Source organism: Columba livia, chromosome 17 (assembly GCF_036013475.1).
Source record: "Columba livia isolate bColLiv1 breed racing homer chromosome 17, bColLiv1.pat.W.v2, whole genome shotgun sequence".
Taxonomy (NCBI): domain Eukaryota; kingdom Metazoa; phylum Chordata; class Aves; order Columbiformes; family Columbidae; genus Columba; species Columba livia.
This window is the reverse complement of record NC_088618.1, coordinates 4610329-4631725: the sequence shown is the minus strand read 5'-3', so window position 1 is coordinate 4631725 and position 21397 is coordinate 4610329. Positions and strand designations below refer to the sequence as shown.

General features: G+C 45.0%; 1 protein-coding gene across 4 annotated transcripts in view; it reads right to left on the bottom strand.

Moving 5' to 3' along the window:
• Positions 1-21397, bottom strand: part of MLXIP (MLX interacting protein) — a 47616-nt gene that overhangs the window by 23493 nt on the left and 2726 nt on the right. Inside the window, exons 1-3 of one of the 4 annotated variants that reach the window (XM_065032934.1) lie at positions 20351-20560; positions 14083-20107; positions 317-423 (exon numbers count right to left, since the gene is read on the bottom strand). In XM_065032934.1, coding sequence (XP_064889006.1) covers positions 317-323 — 7 coding nt within the window. In that variant the 5' untranslated portion in view covers positions 324-423; positions 14083-20107; positions 20351-20560. Of the gene's footprint in view, positions 1-316; positions 424-14082; positions 20108-20350; positions 20795-21397 lie in introns of those variants that run through there. The other 3 variants (XM_065032931.1, XM_065032930.1, XM_065032933.1) reach the window with 3 other exon arrangements.

Genomic DNA, 21397 nt, shown 5'->3' with positions numbered 1-21397 from the left:
GAAAATCGAAGTGCTCAGCACACGCAGGCTCTGCAGAGACCTCTGTCACTTCAATGGTGAGATGTGGAAAAAGCCCTAGCCAGAGTTCCATCCAGATAACCAAAAGGAAACGGGGATCTCGGGCTGCACTTGGACTGCTCAGTACAGCCTCTGTGTGGACATCCCTAAGAACACACTGATCCAAAGGCGAAGACATCTGGGCCTTCAGCACATTTCTGAGCTTTTCACTAAACAGTAATTTTAGTTCTTCTTGTTTCTTACATATACACCTCTTGGAAAACATATAGCAAGTGACACAACTCAGCGTGATACTTACACTGCATGTACCATGCCCTCCAGATGGCATTATTGAGACGGATTTTGTCTCTCCACTGAAGTTTCAAGCCTTTAAAATTTTTCCATTTTGGTGAAACCAGCTTTCCACTGAAACAAAACAGACAGCAAATCGTTCTGATTTCAGTTTTTCTCTCGACACTCCTTCCAAGACAAAGCATCCCCCTAAAACTACCAAACTGTCAACAGAAAAAGTACAAGCCAGAGGACCTACATTAAGTCAATACAACTCCATTTCTACGGTTCCGTTTGATCTTCCACGCTGGTAGCACTGGAAAGGAAGAACCAAATGTCCAAAAAAAAACATTAGCCACCAATTCTACAATGCTGGCAAATGCAGCTGGGCACACAGGATCATCAACAGACTAGAAACAGCCTGTTGGAAGAAAAGGGAAAGGGGAGGCTGGAAAGAGAAATGGCTTATGTGTGAACAACCCTGGGAGGTGGGAGATGGAAGGAAAAACAAAGAAGCAACAGGGACTCCCATGAATACTGTAAAAACACAAACTACCCAGCCCTTAAAACACACCTTTATGAATCATTAATCCATACTACTGACAGAGCAGAGGAAGTAGGAAATTTAATAATGTAGTAAATTTCAAGCCACAAATTAAAGTATAGCTATTGTGTGAGAGTTTCTCTCTCATTTTTTGTGGTTTTAGCCATGTATCTGCCTAGTTTACATCTCCTTATGCTGTTTGTGCATCCTTGCTACAACAAGTGGACCAGCAATACAAACTGCCATCAATACATCACATGCAAAGGCAACAGGTTCATCTGGAAACATTACAAAGAACATCACCTCCAAACACTTTGCCTTCTCAGAAAAGATCACCCAGTGCCTGGTCAGCTGGGAGCAACTTTTACATGAATTGCAGTGGCACTAGGGAGAGATGTACCAGAACAGGCCTGTGCTAGGGCACCGTATATTCGCTGTCACACAATCAGTACAAATGAGCTCAAAGAGCAGAATTATTTTTCCTTTAAAGTCCCTGTTTTAAGCTCTAAAATCACTGTTAGAATAGAAAGTACATCTTCCAGAAGTGCTGGGCATTTCCCTTGGCTCGCCCAAGGCCATGCAGGGGCCGGCCTGGCGCTGCAGAACTGCTGATTCCCCATTTCCTACCCGCTCTGAGAAACCTCCTGATAGCAGCTCCTTCTAAAGAAAACTTGTAATAAAACTTGTAATACTATAAACACGTAAGAAGTCCTCACGGCCTACACAAAAGAAGCCAGAATGCCAGAGCTGCCAACAGTAGGATACTAAACTACCACTTTCTTCACGTATCCGGCTCATCGTTTCTTTTCTCCCTTGCAAGCACCACAACTGCTGCTACACTCTGGTATTCTGTCACAGCGGCAGATGAGCACATGTCAGACCTCAGACAAGTGACACACAAAGAAAAGTCACCTCTGCTCTTCCAATTTTACTACTACATATAACGCCAGTTGCAGCAGCAGGTTCAATCACCATCAGGTGAGCTGTTGCCTGACAGTAAAAAAACCACTTTTTTCTCTCTCTCTCCTCATCCTCTTTAAAAATAAAGCGTTATGTTTTCGTAGCACAGGGAAGCGGGTGTAGAGACCAAGTACCAGCTGCACTAAAAGGACAATTGACAGCAAAAGACAGCAGACAAGTGACAAGCTCATGAGTCCCGTGTCCCCGCAGAGCGTATTCGCTGTAGGGCTCTGCTCCAGCCTCTGGGACTCTGCTGCTTGAGAAGAAACAAACAACAAACAAAATCTGGTCCACAAAATAGAATATCGCCTCCCTCTAAGGCAAGCGCACTTGCTGGAGCAAGGAACTTCATTGACTGCAAGTAATACTAAACCGTGTAAATTATTAGCAAGGAAGAGGAAAAACAATTATTAACATACTTGTGTTATTTTCTGTAGCTGGGCTCTAGGACACTCAGTACAACCACACTTTTTATGCTCACTGAAGTCTAGGAAAGCCCTTCTGGCTCTTTTTCCCCCCTTTTGCTACTGCACCCGTATGCCACTTTCTGAAACACGTCTCCCAAAACACCACTTCTAAGTTTCAAGGTGCTCTCAGTGTTTCTCTCAGTGTTTTCTCTCTGTTATCCAGTGGGCCAGGGCAGACAGTGGATGTCCATTTGTTTAATATTTTCCCCATCTCTGCAAACTGCTCACTGCACAGCCAGCTCTGCCTCAAGATCATTGCATATCTTGTCTTACCATCCCCTCTAAACCCATATCAAAGCACACCTTTTTTTTTCTGTTTCTTGTGTGTACATTAATAGTTTGGAGACAGAAGATGAACATGCTGATGCATCACCAACACTGACAAATGCCCACATGCCTTTGACTAAGAAACCTGTCAACTTAATGTTCATTTCCTCATAGCTCTGTGTGACTGGACAGTTTGCCAAAGCAACATAACTCTAATAATCTTCACTCAGAATAACAAGAACAAATGCTTTTCTACAAAAAAAAAACTAAAAGGAAGTGTCAATTCTTGTACACTCCTTGCATCTTCAAAGAGCCAATTAAAACTGGAATTAAAACACAAGTAGTTTAAAACATTTTCTATTACATTCTTACAAAATGCTAAACAAAAGTAGTGCATCAAAAGAAGGAAGTGATTAAGAACCTATTCTTAAAATAATTATTATTTTTAGTTCCCATGGGAGTAAAGCACAAGTCCAGCTTGAGGTCATATGTGAAACAACTTTAGCCTCAGTGGAGAGGAACCAGCATGAAGCTGACGACAATATTTAGACACTATTCCAAATTCCAAAGTCAATGGAAAGTCAATTACTTTGAACAACACTGTGACTGAGAGCAACTGCCTAACAGAACCCCATCTCAGATTTCAAAGCTGCAAAACAACAACAAAAAGAACAAATGGAGAGACCCACTGGTTGCTGCTCCCTGTTTCCTAAAACCATGCTGACTCCTACAAAAAAAGGCAGAGCAACTTGCCAACCAGCCAGATGGTCACAACGTACCTGCGAGCATAAAACGTCAGCGCGCACATGTTCTTCGCTCCTTCTGCGGCAGCTGCGGCAGCTCTGCAGGAGCGTGGGTTCCGAGGGGAGGAGGAGAGCGCCCCAAGGGACGCCTGGGCCAAATATTGCCCAGTACCAGCTGGGACAGCTGGATCCACACCAGCCACTGGCACGACCTGGAGGATGCTGGTGGTGCACAGATGGTGCCCAAGGAGGGGATCGCAGAGGGAACTGGGTGCATTCTGCAGGGTCGCTGCTGCCAGAAGCACAGCCTGTGCTGCCCAGGATGCGCTGGCTCATGTACGCAACGCTTGAGGAAAATATTTCATACCTTCATCACTGTTAAACACAGATGGAATCAAAGTGGCTGAAAATCAGCTGGTGGATAATGTGCGATACATTCCAGCAGCTCTGTTCAGTCTCCCATATAGAGATCTCCAGCTCCCAAGACCAAACTTCCTCAAGTGATTTGATCACAGCAAAGCAACTAAAAAAGCTTCAGCTGAACAGCCAGAGCTGGAATTACCCTTGGACACAGGGACCCCGATGAGCTCTAGAGAAGTCGCGGTGTTTTCAGAAGACAAGTTGCAGACAATCGAGGCTGCCGCTTCCACGTGCTGCCGTTTCCACCTATGAGTCCTGGATTTGACAAGACAGCCTGGAGTCCATTCCCAAGAATTTGTACATATTTTTTCCCTGCTCAGGAACTACCTCTGGCAACTGAGGTCAAAACAGGCAGACACGAATCTGTCAGAGTAACACAACTCTCTCAATTTTTAAAATTCCAGTGAAAGCAGCTGCATTTTAAAAACAATTACAAACCTTCAAACATCAAGATTTGCAGCAAAGCACAAGAAAGACATGTCCATTGTGAGAGCATGACCTGATTCCCTTAAGCATGTTTGGGTTTTACATTTTTCTTTAACAAACTGAAACAAAATCTCTCACTTAAAACTAAGGAAACAGCGAGACTGAATTACGTGCCTGTGGCTCCAAAGTGTGTGAGTGACAGCACTAGAAGTGGGACAAATTTCTTTGACACACCACCACACTCCGCATGTCAAACCCTCATCTCCACCCTCTCATCTTTCACTTGTTTTGCTATGTAGGGACAAGGAAAATCTCTGGCTAGAGTTGGCTCTCTAGGTCAGGAGAAGTTACTTTTTAATTTTGCACTTGGAGAGCACCTGGCCTGGATCTATCGTACATGGAATCTAAACATAAACCCCTGGGCACCGCGGCTCAGATTCCAGAGGCCTGACCCTGCTGCCCAAATATATATTCTCAGCAAACACAGCAGAGATACCTCGAAAAGCAGCTACTGCAGACCTGCAGGAATCACTTCTCATACAGACCATATTGGCCTTGTGTACTATTGTTGTAAGCAAATTATTTTGCTTTCAAATCTGAATTTTGTAAATTCAGCTTACAAGGAATGAGCTACAGAAGCGTATTGTGTTTTCCTGTGCAGTTCACAGGTTCCCGAGGTTTTGCCTGGTTAATTCCTGCCCCAAACCCCATTTCCTCTGTGCCGCTTTCCCGTCCCAATTCCTTCTTGTATATGACCACACAACCTTTTGAGGTAGACTAAGATTTTTCCTTTTATTGCAGGTGACGGTAGTGAGGCTCTTGATTTAAGCAATAGAAAGAAAGTCTGATTTGATATTCCAGTAGCTCAATAGCTTAGCTTTTTCAGCGACACAGGAAAGGAACTTTCTGGCTTCTCCCCAAGATTTTTTTTTGAAGGCGTGGTTTTAGTTTGTTTTTTAATCTCCAATCTGTTTTGCTGGGAGTTGGGCCTGTCAGCTCAGCTCTCCAAGAGCCAAAACTAACAGTATTTCCCCAAACAAAGGTTCATTCAGAGAATCAGATTATATGCATTGTGTGCTGGAGCAAAGAGACAGGCAAGTGAAACAAAAACACTTCTGAGTGCGTGTAGGAATTTCAAGACCACGCTTTAGAATCTTACTATTCACACTCACAAAATTAATCCCAGCTGCAGCCCCGGGATGCTAATCCTGGACAGAGCTCCATTTAAAAGCAAACATTAGGCTTCCTAATGTTTGAACTTCTTCCTAATACTTGATTTCTGTCACTGGCTTTTGCTCAAACTTCTCAGATTCGGAATATTCATTACAAAGAGCTGTTTTCCAATACAGATGATCAGGAACTGATAGGACTGTCCAGTGCACTTTCCATCTCATTTGAAAGGATGGCTGTTGGCAAGGACCATCCTGTGCAGAGCTATGAACACGTCAAGATCCTCTTGAACGTCAAGTCCTTAGCCTAGATTAATAAACTGCTTGATGTGTGACAACGTGGGACCTTGTTTTAAGCACCTAAATTATGGTTCAAAGACTTTTCACACACAGAGTTTCTGAAAAACCCAAACAAGCGGTATCAGCGTGGCAGATCAGCACAGCTCTCTGAGCAGCACACACCGCCAGGAACCCAGAGCTGTTTACCGTGCTCAACAGGCAGAGAAACCCGAAACGAGCACTTCTGCCACAGAGGATAGTGTAACGCTCTCTGAGCCACATTACAAACCGATAAATATAGTGCAAGACTTCAGGGATCTTATTCTGAAAGCGACTTAAGTGTTTTAAAAAGAAGAGGCGCTCCCCCACATCTCCCCTTGTGCAACAAAGCCTTCATACCAGCTGTCTGCAACCAACTCCCGGCAGCGTGAAAAACACCAGACTCATTACAAAATCCAGTTATTAAAGACTCGAGACTGCAACAGCACACACAGTTCATTCAAAGTTTACATAAAAGCTGAACTAGAAGCTACACAAAAGACATAAGCAGACTGAAGGCACTCTTGAGTTACTCCTAAGGCTACTGAAAGATCAAAACCAAAATCTCATAGAAAGATAATGTAGAGAGAAAACCCCTTCCAGAGTTAACATAAAACAGACCGGAATGGGGGTAAACAGGGAAATAAAGAGTTTAAAAAAAATAAAAAATAAAAGCACCTCTAAAAGGCCGTGCACACCTCACAGGAAAAGTCTGTACTTAGAGCTTTGTTGGATCTAAGCACAAACAAATGCTTTGACAATGCCCTCAGCAAACCCAGCCCTTCCATTAGAGGTGAGCATCGCACAGACCTGCGAGGCGGCAGTTCCTCCTGTCCTTGCTACAGCAGCAGCCACATCCCACAGCACGGCGCTGAAACTCCGCGGGATTCACCTGTCACAGGGCACAGCCTCCCAGGAACGCTGAGCATGCAGAGAACAAGTGGGGAACAAACCTCCATCTCAGGGCCAGCAGCTCAAACAGGAGCTGTGTAAACTCAGCTGCAGCACTGCAGGGAGGGCCATGCAAGCGACCCTTCGTTAATTAGCTGGGACATGGCGGGCAGAGCATCCTAATGCTGGTGGCACACAATCCTCCCCATGCTTTTCCCAGGTGTCTCTCGTTGCCCATTCAGGACCAGGCAAGCGGAGGGACATGTCTGGTTCCCATGCACTGGAGAGATCAGCCCCGTCCTTAGGAAAGCAGCCCAGCTGAAACCAAAAAGCAGACTTTGCAACTTTCTAATGATGGTGGTCATGGCCACCATGCCCACCACAGCATAGGGCATTGACAAATGTTTCATAGCAGTTAACTTTATAAAGCAATATTTAACCTCGCTACATGCAGCTGGTGTAAGAAAGACCTTGGTTTTATTGCAGTATAACCTTATAAAGCCATTGCTTTGCTCACAGTAACCCTCGTGCTTAAATATCTACCAGAAGAACAGTTCAGAAATTCTGATTCCATTCGCCTGTGCACTAGTTAAAAGACACAGCTGGACTGACTTATCCCCTTTCCTTACCAAGAATGCATTTCCAAGTGGTCCAAGATGGTTTATATGTCCCAAAGCAAGTGGCAACTTCCTGAGTAAAACATTTGACAATGAGAGCACTTCCCTGAATCCTACTACAAACAAAACAACAAACACTCTTCACTAAATGACACTTGCACAAGTTTCTTCTTTGAACCATGTTTTTCCCATGTGCCAAAATCACAATAAACCAGCCTCAGCCTTCTTTTTGTGGAGTCCCATAGAATGCTCAAATGAAAGGTAATTAACATTTCTTGCACATTTATTGCTACAGAGAGAAACAATCTCTCTCAACTTCCTGGGATCCGTCTCCCCATTTCAAAAGCCTGCTGTATCCCCACAGGCTGCAATCACCACATGCAGAGGTCAGACCCCAAGCCTACTAATGTGCTAATAAAAACTGCTAATAAAATTTTTAGGCTTCTTAAGCTCTGCTAAGATATTTACTGGAAATCTGAGTGTTCTGCTTGTATGACTGGATACTGAAAACAGATGGGATGCATGCTGGGCTCCTAAACAACAGCCTTCACAGACCAAAACTTTATTAGAAACAGTAATGAGTTGGCTTTCATTGCAGATTTCTGTGCATCTACTTACAGAGTTTCTAAGTTGAGCTGTGCTCTATAATAACATTTGCTGGTTTGATAAAGTAAATGAGTGAAATCTGATCGCATGTTTCCTATGAAGGGTTAACAATTTCACACAGCAAGAGAGACTGACCAGAACATAGGAATGCCTCTTGTTCCCATGCAGTTTGATTACAGATTACCCCTCCGTCATACGAGGAATGACTCAGATCACAGAGTCATTCAAGTCACAAACATATTGGGCGGCTGCTTTCACAATACGGCGGAATATCCAGCACCTCCTGGCAGCAGCACAGCACCAGGCTGCTATCACAGAGAGCAGCAACGCAGCAACACAAACTGGCCTTATCTGGAGCTTCCAGACCCAAATGCCACTGACATGTACTGTCCCACGCTGCCCTGCGGAAAACAAATGTTTCTGTTCCAAGCAAAAGCTATAAAATGAGAGCGCTCTAAAGCTGTAATTTTTATAAGGCAAAAGCCAAGTCTCTTATTTAGCGGAAAAAAAAGGTTAGCAAACAGTGAAAGTGCTGCCTGGAACTTTTTCCACAGCTGATACTAAAACAGTCTCCAGCTCACTCTAGTACTTGGCACCAGACCTCACCTGCCTTAGCAAGAGCTGTAAGGACACCCATAGGGCTGGGCCAAAGCTCCAGCTTTCCCAATCTCCAGCACTGGACACAAGACAGTGCTTGGGAAGAGCAAGAACAGGATGAGCACGTTTGTATGACACTCTATCCAACCCCTCTCAGCTTTAAAGGAAAATTATATTAACTATCAGGTTACCTTACTCCCTAAAACTTAATTGGAAGAACTACATTGCTTGTCCTTTTACTGTGTTTATAGACACCTTTTTCTTTGTTTCCCCATACCTGGGTGAGCTGGATATGTGCATTGATTTGGCAGGTCTCTGCTATGAGAAGGGAAGGATAATTACATTTTTAACAGAGAGCAGCCATCGTGGTGACTACTGCAATGACTCGGACGCCCCAGCTTTTGGATAGATTGCTTCAGGCTCTCAGCTATTTCACCATCTCTGCTTTCTATTTTCAACAGGTTTTAGGTGTCAAGCATGGTTGCTAATTACCTGAATAAGTGCAGTTGCCTCCTTGATTATATCTGTATCTTTGAACAAATCAGTTCTCCCATCCCAACACTAGGTTTATGTGAAATGAGATGACAACACGCAATAAACTTCTCTGGCTGTGTAGCAGATCTAAGTATTTCACAACCATATCCAAGTCCTTCGACTCCGTCTGTCCTTTCTAAAAGTTCCATACCCTCAAACCCAGAAAAGTCATTTTTGCCTTTGTTCCCAGGTCACTAAAGTGATCCCCCCACTACAACCCTTCCTTCTCAATCCTCTTTCTCAAAAGCTGCGTTATAAAGAGCAAAAGCAAGTAGATCCTTCCCTTTCACTGCTCCGTGCTCTCCCACATCTGACATGTCACCACCGTACTTTCTATACAAGTTCTCTCGCCCTCCATCCTGTCAGGCACAGATATTTGCCAAGCAAACAGAAAGCTGGACTAAGCTGAAGTATCTGTGCATATACTAATATGCGGGAGTTTGAATATAGGGAAATATTTATACCTTCTCTGGACACCGTACAGAATGAGCTAACATGAGAAGCATGGTATGTAACAACCAGACCTTTATGTACTGCCAACAGACAAGCAAGTTTCAGAGCCCATTCCTGAATCCACAATGCAGCACAGCAGAACCTGGACTTCACTGTGTTGCTTCTCACTCAAATACGGTGACTTTTCCAAATGCAGGGAGTTCTCACATTAAATACCATTAGCAGAGCTTGACTTGCCATAGATGAGCTTACTCACACCCCTACAGCTTCTATACAGACATACAGAAATTCATCAGAATGAGCAGAGGCCAACCAGCCTAGAAAATACCAAATTATATCATTCTTTTTTCTGGGAAGTGTGGCAGCAGATAGTATCCATATCCACTGACTGACAGATCAGGAATGCAACAAGATCTTCCCCTGGCCTCTTCCTTTGGCACTTCTTCTCTAACAGCTTCCAAGCCCACAGCCCAGGTATTTCCTTTTTTACTTCTTTTTTAAAAATTCTCCTTTTTACACGCATGCCTTTCCTTTTTTATTTTGCTGATCACTTTTGTCTCTGACACACTGCAAAATAATAGTTTTCAATAACTGACACAGGCTACATCAACTGTCATGCCCCAGCACCAAAAACCAAAGTCTGCATAATAAGGTAATGAAGAGCAGTCACAGGCTTCAAAGAATCACAAAGAACTGAGAGGATCTTCTAAAATTCATGCTTCATTTGGCCCCTGTCCCTTTGGGAATAGTGTCAATAGTGAACACAAACTGTGAATATTTTTAGCAGCCTAAAATCTGGAAGCAAAAAGAATTTAGCAGAATAGCCTGTGATGGCTCATATGCACACTCACATGAATGTGCAGTTGCTAGACAGTAACTAAATGCAGTGGATCTAAGTTATTTTTAGGTCTATTGTGAAACCCCCATGTCACTCCTTTCCAGCTGCTCCGAAGGCACAACACCACCATCACGTGGGCCTCATCAGTCCCGGCTCGATGGTCTGAGTCTAACCCCTGCCCTGCATCAGAACTTCACTGGGTAAGAATTCAGCCAAGGTCACAAGGCCCCTGACACGGACAGAGTGATGCAGACAAGAAGAGTGTTTTGGACAACGAGCTCACAGGGGCTGCTGGACACAGAAGTCACTGCATTTGCTCCAGCCCTGCCAGAGGTCCTGTGGCCATGCTGGCCAAGGTCACTCCAGCTGTCGTGTCCTTGAACTGCTGCTGGCAGAGCATCCGTTGCTATGGGACCTTGAGGGAAGGGAGAGCAAACAAAGCGGCAGAGGGAGAAGGAGGCCAAGACTTCGAGTAAACATCCCATGCTAGAGAGTTCTAAAAACAATGAACTTGACAAATTCCAGCAGCAAAAGTGTCCTTTGTGCCTCTGCAGTGTTTACTTGGATCTTGTTATGCATATATATCACTTAAAAACACTCTGCTGATATATGAGGACTAACAGGCTTCACCGTTGGATAGATCAGTGAAAAGGTCCCTATACTTGTATAAGGACAACCCTTTACGATCAAAGGGGGTAGATCCCTTGAGCTTTCTTCCTTTGCTCCTTCAACTGGAAACAGCCTCAGCTCTTCTATTTCTGCTCTGAACTGTCCCCCCCAAATGCCATCCTTTGTTTCCCAAATCACTGAGAGAATGCATAGTGAAATACTGTTAATTTGCAATTAAAGAGGAGCACAAACAACACATATGTACTCTACCTATAAATACATATAAATACATCCTCTGCTTGCTCTGGTAGACGAGCAATAAAGGTACCTCCGGAAATACAGATATCTCCCACTATGTCCAAAAAAGTATTTCTCTCTGTATGTAGCAAGACATTTCCACATATTAAAAGGTCAAGTCTTACTTACGTTAAATATAACAAAAAGGACTGCATCCACTGGCTCCTTGCGCTACACTATCAGCTGAACTAGTAGAGAGATGAGAAAGCATCTACCAGTGCATTACTGATGTAGATAATGTGTTGTGAACAAGGATCAAGAAGCTAACAAGTCATTAAAATGTAACAAGTCCTTAAAATCTTTCTGTGCTTTTCAGAAAAAAAAGTGTTCAATTCATTAAGTAGCACACTTAGCTACTTAAACAATGAACCCTTTTCCTGCCACCCTGCTACATCACAAAACGTATCATGTCAAAAGGGTTATCTGTAGGTCAGCAGCAGTCTGCCCTAACCACAATACGTATCACTAATTAAAGAGAATCAGATTATTTCACTAATGCCCTCCTGTATGATAATCCAAGTGGTAGCCTGCAGGCCCTTCTTGGTCTACAGTCTCAGAGGTGACAAAGCAGCGCTGAGAGCCACACCGAACACCCTGGGCTTTGTACCTCTGATGTACCTTCAAAGTGCCCATGGTGTGGCTGGAAAGAATCATTTCACGGTGCTTCGGACCTGGATGGCTTCCTATGGTCCTCTCCCATCCCATTTTTCTATTATCCGTCTGATGGCACAGCTGGACAACCTTAAAAATACTAGTGTTTCACAAAGGTAACCGTCTGTTGCTGAGCTTGCACCCCAAGGTTGAATACCTTAAAGTACAAACTGAAACCTACTTAACAGAGAGGCAATAGCAATGACCCTGCAGCCAGCCATTCTCACTGCAATAGGTTTCATTCAGGTTCTCCTTTAACACCTCGTCAGAGGCACTATGCCTGTAAGAGACCTGTAGGAGATTATCACATATATGAGAATGATAGTAAGGTAAACACCATCCCCACAGGAGTCTGAGTAGACAAACATACCCTCAATCCAATGCTATATTTAAGAGTGAGGCAGAGGCCAGCACCTGCAGTACATCAAGCTGAGGGAAGAAAGCGGACAAGGAGCCGTCGTCATTTGTTACTTGCAGAGTAAAGGTGGTTTCCTTACAGGCAGAGTCCATCAGCAAATGGGAGTGGGATGTTCACCTTTTGAACAAATCCCTCTTTCAAAAAGGGGTCACACCTCACATGGCAATTGGATATTTATCAGCTCAAGGAGGCTGACACCATTCAGACTGCCAAGCCCAGCCAAACGGCTCTCCGCAGGTGAAAAATCCAGCTCCCCTCTGTCTAACAGCAGGAGGGCTTTCTAGATTCTCCAGGTGGCCACCATCAGCAAGAGACTCAGCAACCCAGAGCTGATGCTGTGGATGTTCAGGCTTCCTTGGCAACTGGGAAGCACATCCTTTTCGTGATGGGAGCGCAGATGCGTCCCAGAGCCACAACCACCCGTCAGCGTGGGGCGCGGGTGCTTTTCACAGGCAGCCCAGCGAACGCCCAGGGCAGCCAGCAGAACCCTGCCTTCCCCAATTACAATTACCATTAAAATACCAGCCTGGTTTTATTACCCTGTAATTTGCAACTGTAGGGTTCCTCATCAGTTACAAGGGCCAGCAGCTTTTCTAACAGAGGTGTCAGTAAGCTGCACATCTTTTTCCTCCTCCCCTCCTTTCTTCTGCTTCTTTCCTTTATTATTTTTGTAGCTGACGTGTCATCTTTGATACGGCTTTATTTTAGACTCCTATGTGAGCTCACTTCTAAACTTCATGTCTTTGTTCCCCCTTTTCAAACAGACCCGTACACACATCTGTGACTCTGGGGTACTGAGACTGTTTTGGTCATTTTTAGAAGGGAGAAAAAGAGGAAAAAGCAGTTAACTGGTTTATCTAAGATCAACAAGCCAAGAAACTAAGGGCTAGTGAAGAGCTTTGTGCTTGTGTCACAAAGTAAATAAGCTGTGGCAAACGCACACTAGAACACTTCCGATGGCGATTACAGCTTTACTTACAAAAATATGTCTATCTTAATTATATTATGAAAGGCACCAAGACAGCTGTTTTACATTCAAAACAAACAAACAAAAATGATGTTCCAACTCCTATTTGTGCAAAGAAACAAAAAATACTTTGAAAAGACCATGTTTAAAATGTCTGTTCTAGTAGTAAGCCTTATTAGAAGTGGTTTCTGGAACACTTAGATTTTCCTAACCCCATTTTTCAAGCCTTCCTGCTTCAGAAACTCTGACAATAGTGTAACTCTAGCTTGCACCAAAAACAATCACATTCAAGTTTTTCCATCACTGTCTGAAACACAAAGAACCAACTCTATTTTCTTTGGAGGCAACTGAAACAAGTACTTTTCCTAATCATCTTCATAATTGTTTTATAGACATGTTAAAGGTTTCCTTCCCAGAGTAAAAGGAAAATTGTGTGAAAGCTGTAAAACATTTCTATAGCCATCAAAGAGTTTAAAAAGCTCATCTTTTCCTCAGAAGTAGCTTAGAAGTTTTGTCTTTAAAGAGACTGCTTTTGCCAGTGATGTTAAATATCAAAGGACAGACAAGGAAAACTGTAAATGCAATTAATTTCTGCATACAAAGGAAAGGAAGTAGCAAGCATATAGCCTGAAGTCTGTTAATTAAAAACGAAATACCAGATTAAACCCAAACTGCTCCAAGTTTCTAAACTGATAAGGTTTGTTGCTTTGTTTTAAGAAGACAAAGCTTTCTCTCTAACAGCAAGAGGAAGTGAGGCAGCACTAGAACGGCCAAACCAGGAACCTCCGCTCTCCTGCCCCCATTTTACTGCCTGATCATCTGTGACCTCCACATCTGGGTCCATCCAGCGAACTCTCCCTTTATCTGGCACACCCTTGTGAAGTGCTCCCTATCTACCTCCCCCACCACAGATCAGAGCACAGGGAAGAATCACTGGACTTCTCTGACTCCAGCCACGCCTTCAATCATCTACCCTTGCCCATATCATCTTCCCATTCGTACCTCTTTCTCCTGCCCTGAACAGCACTGCACCAGCATCTTCTTTCCTCCCCAACTCATCATTATCCATTCACCTTAGTCCTTTTTCCAATCTCTTTTCTTCTCCACAAGGTCCCTATCACACTCAGAGACTTCACTTTCCTTGCAGCCGTTCCCTCCCACCCTGCCGCTGAACATTTCCTCACTCACAGCCAGTGTGTAACCCCGGCTCAAACCCACCCAGTCAGCTGAAAGGTCACTTGGTTGACTTGAACTTCACTGTATCTTTTTTCTTTCCCCTTCTTGTTTCCACCCCTGTGACACCCCCTGTCAACACCATCCAGCCCACTGTGTGGCTTTATCTTGGCTCTTCTAATTCATTCAATGCATTCCTCAAAGATCTTCTTAATTTTACTCCAAGTTTCAGTGAGCTCACTCCTTGCCCTCTCAACTCTTCCTTCTCTGCAACAGATCTCCGAGTTCTGTTATTAGGGGAAAAATTCCACTTACACAAAACAACTTGGAGAGCTTGCTTTCTGCTTCAAGCCCGTCAACTTCTGTGCAAATTTAAAACGCCTTTCTGACATTTCAGAAATGCCCAGCCACCAGCCAATACGGCTAAAAAGCGCCATTTATTCCTCCCCACCACTTTCCAGCTTGCTGCTCCATTAGATACCCCTTTGTTTGATTAAGGCTAATCATAGCTTTAGGATACACAGACAGATAAGCAGCTGCTGGAGTGACTATGTATCAATTCTGCCTTCCAAAAGAGTGGATTTTTTTCTTTTCCAGCAAGGGAGAGTAACAATCAAGAATGATTCAGTGACCTACTAAACGAGCATGTGGAAAAACATGAGTAAAGCTAAGACATGAATTTCAGGTTTTCTTGGCTTTAATCCCTCTTGCCACTCAGCAGAAAGAAATTAAAACGGGGAAGGGGTAGACAACTGGAAATCAATGTGTTAATTTCTGCTGCCATCAAAGTCTACTGCATTCAAAGCACATCATAATCATGCAACGTAAAATTTCACTAAAACGAATCCCAAATTTCACAGTTCAGCCAGGCTTTTTTCAGAGCACGCAAAATTCATTGTGAACTGGCAATCTGAGGACAAACCAGCTCCCTCTTCCCTATTTCAGCAACCCATCAAAAATTATGATTATGAAATCCATGTTGTATTTAAGCCAGCAAGTAACAGCTGTTTGCTGTGTGAAAACACAAGACAGGAGAACTACAACAAAACATGTAGATTAAATGGTAAATCAAAATATCAACGTTGTGCTTTTTTTAACGAAAAATGTGACTACTGCCCCCCATACCTCTGTACTAACAGCCTACACAGCCAGGCCCATAGGAACCCCTAAAAGCTTGTGACCTGCAGAGCCACCAAAATAGCCAGAAGCAGAATCTGAATCTCTGTCTACAGAATTTGGCTTTTCTTCCTGTAAGTCAAGCGTAGCCCTGAAGACACCAAAACCTTAATTTCAACCAAGGCCTTTTCACACTATCGCTATTAAATGTTTACTTTGGCAAAAGAAACGCGTCATTGAAAATAGAACAGCTCAGCAATCTTTCTGCAAATCTTCCTGAGGTTCAAGGTTGTCAAGGTGGAATTTAAAAGTGTGTCTTATACAGAGCTTAAAAGCTTGTGTCTGTATCAAGCATTTGACATAAGCGAGGTAAGAGGCTCAGTAACCACATCCTGATTCATATTGCGCTCTGAATATAGCATCCTTGCTTTGAGATGACCCTAACCATGGGTACTTACAACACAGCAACTCTGCTCCAGCCAGCCTTAATTCACAGCATGAATATAGGTGTTTTTATCAGAGCAGTTTCCACAAGCAGAATCAAAAATACGTAACTAAATTCTGGAGGTTTTTAATCTCAAACCTGCTTTCCCCACTGCTAAGAACTTCCCAAAACACACGCTGTATTAACAAAGAATATGTGGCAAAGGTGCTTTGGAAACAAGCTGATCCCTAATGTCAGTCCACTGATGAAGGGAATATTTTTGGCTTACGTCTACATGAAGTGATGGGGTCATATTGCTAAAGTGGAGAGATGAGACCTAAAAATGACCTGGCAAGTTTTTCAAAAGGTAGTGTTCATCACGGTTCCCAGACCCTGCTCTCCTGTTCTGTGCAACTTTAACAAGCAGGATCCAGAGGGTTTAGACAAGTATTTGACGCCAATCTTGACACTCTTACTAAAGTACACCACCTGGCACGTTCCTTAAGCACTCATTAGAAGGTCAGAACACTCTGAGGGTACTTAATAACAAACGAGCCCACAAAGTCATCTTCATTTACCCTACTGTATTCTACTGCTGAGTAAGATGGACAGCAACTGGCATAATAATACATAACAGGAGTTTAAGAACAACATCACCCACATTGAGTGGGAGTAGTATCTTTAATAATTCCTCAAGCGAAGGCTGCACGCTGTTCACGTGATGTACACGACTGACCAGACCATTCTTTCAAGTGCAGACACCTCCTCCCCAGCACTGTACAAGGGGAACCTTCACATTATTAATGATTTACATGATCCCAGAGCCTCATCAACCTCTCATTTCCTCGCAGGGCACAGGTAAGACACGCTGGGTGAGTAAACTGAAGCCTGCACTGTCACTTACCCATTTTACACCTATAGAAAATAACTAAAGTATCGATTTAAATCTACTTTTTCCAGGAGTAATACATTGTATTTCCTACTCCCTGCAATGGTGACACAGGTCCTTGCAGCATGATTTACCTCCACCACCTCAGCATCAAAACCCTGCAGATAAACTCGCACAATGCCACCGATTCCTAGCACACATTTTTCAGAGCTCCACACGCAGAGTTCAGAATGTGCAGATGTGCACTTCCAAGTGCATATTTCAGGTTTTGGACCTTAAACAAACTGTACGTCATTGTTCCCAAAGCAGAGCTTTCCACAGGGAAGTCCAACATCCCCATAGTCCAGCCCGTTAGGACAACAAATGGTTTACAGTGTCCTTCCGTAAAGCGTAATTTTCACTTCCCATAAACCTTCAGCCTGCATTCCACAAGGAGCCGAACATTATTCTTTCACTGAACACCACAGCTCTCCAAAATGAAGAGAAAAAGTTCTTCTGACCCCATCTCAGGGAAAAAACTTCATTATGTGCTGCGGTCAGAACAATTCATACTACAGTTCAGTTTTGGGAAGTTACTTTTGGCTAAAGCAATTATTTGGATAATTGTAAAGTTATTAAATGGTTTTACTAGACTAAATATCAAGATTACGAATCATTTGGTTTAATTCTGCTTAATAACCACTGTAGGCCATATAACCATTAGCATGGTTTCTCATTAGAACAAACAGCAGAGAGAATTCTCATTTCAGAAAGCACATTTTAAAACAGATTTTTGGCTTTCAAGTGCCCTGCTGCCATAGGTCAACTATAGCTACCTACACACAGCAGGATCTGCAAGGTCACGTTGTTTTAAAGGGCTGAGATAGAAAGGGCTAGAAAAGGAAAACCTGAGTTCTTTTACCTTGGTCAGCGTGGTACAGTTCCCGTAATCAATCTCATGAGAAAAACGGGTGACATTTAGATAAAGCACAGCCCGCGTGATACCTGCTGTAAACCTCAGTGTTTATAAGTAACTTATTGATAAAGAACATGGTTTTAATATCCTAACTGTACAGGAGAATGTGCTGTGGTCATATTTTCCCCCGTGAAATGGCTCCTCTGAAATGAGGATTTCCAACCTGTGCAACTGGATATGTGACTGAAGCAGCTATGATGAAAATTAAGATCAAGTTAGCTTGTATTGCTCAAAGGTACGAGAGAGTCGCTTCCCTCATGTTCAGAAACAGCTTTTTTATCATAAAAAGTCGAATAGTTAACAGCACAAAGCCATATTTAAAAAAAAAAAATGAAGTTTCAGTGCAACTAAGAGTCCAGGCTACACTGTGCATCCCAACATGAACGTGATTCAGCATAAATTGGGTCACTGTCAAACATAAACCATCCAAGGTAATGGCCCAAGTAATCTAGAAAAACTTTGCTTTCTAGCCCATTGGTAAAGCTGACGGATACCACGCAGTTCAGTGCTTCTTTTTACAACTTTAAAGACTGAAATACTAGCAATGGCTGTCAAGTGTAAATAAATATTACACACAGAGCTGTTACAGCAACTTCCTTGGTTTAGTAGTTAACATTGCTGCATCACCCCAGCTCCAGAAACACGATGACTTAGCTCATGCCCCTCATTGCTGTTTCTGCAACAGCCACAAAGCAAGACCCACACTTCTTCACCTTTTAGTTTTACAGTTTTTGGTGCTGGTTTCCACCCCCTCAGTTCTTTTCTAGAGTGAATTTCTATCCAGCAAAGGTAGGATGAAATCTGCATGTTTTGTCAGTGCTAGATCAGCTAATGGGAAAGATACAGCTGAAGCAACAGCAACGAAAACATCTCCATAAGCCAACTAATTCTTCCCAAATCAATCCTGAAGCACAGAACAAAAGGCATTTGCTGTTTACCCAGGTGTCATACAGTTCCAATATTACTTTAATTCTTTTTCATCCCAATTTTATTATTGGTTTGTCAGGCATATTTACAGAATCTATCACAAAGCCATTGAGTAAGCAGGCTGAATCCAGCCAGGATGTTTCACCATTGCAACTAAGCAAACCTTAAGGCATCCGAGTACAACAGTACTAAGAATTTGCTTTTCTTAGTAGGCTCTAAGAAGATATTTTTTGCACCTTGCCTCATACTACCACCAACAAGCAGGACAAAATAATCTCTGCTAAAATAGATTTGGTGCTCAATTTATGCATCCACATCAGAGTTCAGGATTATCAAATTAGTATCACAGAATTATTCCTTTACATTAGATGTGATCCTCAGTTTCAGAATCCCAAAGAGTTTGGTGGAAGCACAACACAAAATAAAGCTGGTAGAGGCCGATGAGAAGATATGCATGAGAAGTGCAGTTTTCTCCCTTGCAGTACTTGTGGTTCCTCTGCATGTTCCTCTCAGCTTGTACAATAAAGGCAGACTGGTTAATTTTTACCCCAGTTTTACACTTTTATTTATTGTGTGAACACAAAGAATTCATGTCCATTGTTGTGCGCACCTTACCTGAGATTTGCTCTCTTGCCAGTAAGGAATAACTTGCTTGATAAAATTTACCAAAATGAGAAGATTTTACTTACATTTTCCCACTAACCGTAGAGAACGGATAGTTTTATTGTTTCCTCTTCATTAAGCAATGCTTAGAGGAATTTGGGGTGGGCAAAGTTAATTTTCTTTTAGCAAGCTAATATGGTTCCTATAAATGAAAATAAACATTTGCATTGATATGCTCAAAGGGGTTTTCCATCATTCCTTTTAATCAACTTCCAAAATATGCTTAATAGAGAACATCAGATTGGATCCGATTTCTGCTATATCTCTTGGAACAAAAGACTCGAGCAGGCACACATCTTTTCAAAACACTTCTATTCCATAGCTCTGCCTCCATTTTAGATGACAGACAAAGGGAGTAAATGCAAATATAACACCTTAACAAATAGACGAAAAGCAAACCCGAAGTCTGGGCGAAAGGCGCAGATAAACCCAGGAAGTGCTACCACCAGCTGCAACCACCGGAACAAAGGAAACAATGACAGACCCCACTTTCTTGAATTTCTTATAAAAATTAAACTGAGGAAAGCAAAAAAAAAAGAGAAGAGTTGTCTGTTTTTCACGCAGGCTGTGGCACAAACGTTTACTGTGCCCTTTCGGGGTTTCTCCCGACACTCTTCAGCACTAGATGCTCCCACTAACTTCAAGCCTGGCCGTGAGGCGCTGGAGCATTTTCTAGTGCCACGAAGAGCCGGCGGGGCCGCGCTCCGTCCCACGCGGGGGACGGGCTCCCGCTTCACCTCACGCCCCCAACCCGCGCCCGGTGCAGCCGCGGTGACAACCGCTGCGCCCGCCCCACACCGAGCGCGGCGAGCGCTGAGGCGCCACTTCCCCGCCGCGGGCTCAGGCCTACGGAAAGTGCCCGCGAGGATCCTGAAGTTCACTGAAAACAAAAGCGACACGAACACGCGTGGGGAGGGGGGTACCACCGCGGAAAGGCGGCTCCCGCAGCCCCAGCCGATCGCCTCGGGCCTCGCTCCTCCCGCCCCTCACCGCGCCCCCGGGTCCCCGGCCCGCTCCCCCCGTCGCCGCCCAGCCGGGGCTTTCCCCGCCGCCGTGACTCACTCCGGGAGCCGCTTGGCCCCCCCCGGCCCCCGCCCCACGACCCAAGGGCGGCGGCCGGTACCTGTAGGCCAGGGACATGCACTCGAAGAGCTTCGTGAGGGAGGCGTCGATGCTGAGGCGCCCGCCGGCCCCGCCGCCGCCGCGGGCCGCCCCGAACTGGTAGGTCTGGCATGTCTGTTCGTTGACCGTGTCGAAGTCGTAGCCCTTCTTGGGCGGGTGCTCGCTGTGCGGCGACGAGACCATGAAGTGGCCCGAGTGGATGATCTGGGGGCCCGGGGGCTGCCCCCGGCGCGGCCCGCACCGCCGCCCTCCGCCCGGGGAGGCGCCGCCATCGTCCGTGTCCGACGAGTCCTCGTCGGGCTCCGTGCGGGGGGACAGCGGCCCCGCCGCCCCGAGGAGCCGCGCCGGCCGCATGAACACGTCGGCGGCCATGGCCCCGCTGCCGCCAGCCGCCGGCCGAGCCCGCCGCCCGCTCTGCGCCGCCACCGCCCCGCTCCGCCCCGGCCCGGCCCCCGCCGCCCCGCCCCGCCCCACTTAAAGGCGCCGGAGCGGCCCCGCCGCCGCCCCGCCCCCGCGGCCTGCGCGCTCCCGCCCGCCCGCGGGAGCGAGCCCGGGCCGCCTCTCCCCGGCCCCGGTCCCTCAGCAAAGGGCCCGTCCCGCCCTTGCCGCCCCCGAGGCCGCTTTCCCTCGCCACAGGCCGCCACCACCCTCGAGGCAATGTCACCTCTGGTTGCCATCACCCACCTCAAAGGGCACTGGAAAACATGCCCAAGGGTGTCCTCCCTCAGAGAACGCTGCAGCCCGCCAGCGCCTCGGAGGCTGCGTTTCCTCAGGGCAGCCCCCAAGGCCACCTTCTCTCACCCCACTGCCCTTCAGCCACAAGAGCGCTCCCTGAGAGGAAAGGCAGGACCATCCTGCCATCTCCCACACACCCAGAACCACACGGTTCTTGGCTACGAGCGACACCCACCATGTCTTACCTTCTCTTACACCACTGTCAACCATGAAACTGAGAAAGGCTGAGAAAGGGCCTGTGGAGGCTGCAGTCACTCACACAAAACCCTGCATGTCTTAGCAATACACTTAGAAAAACACCCATAAGCTTAAG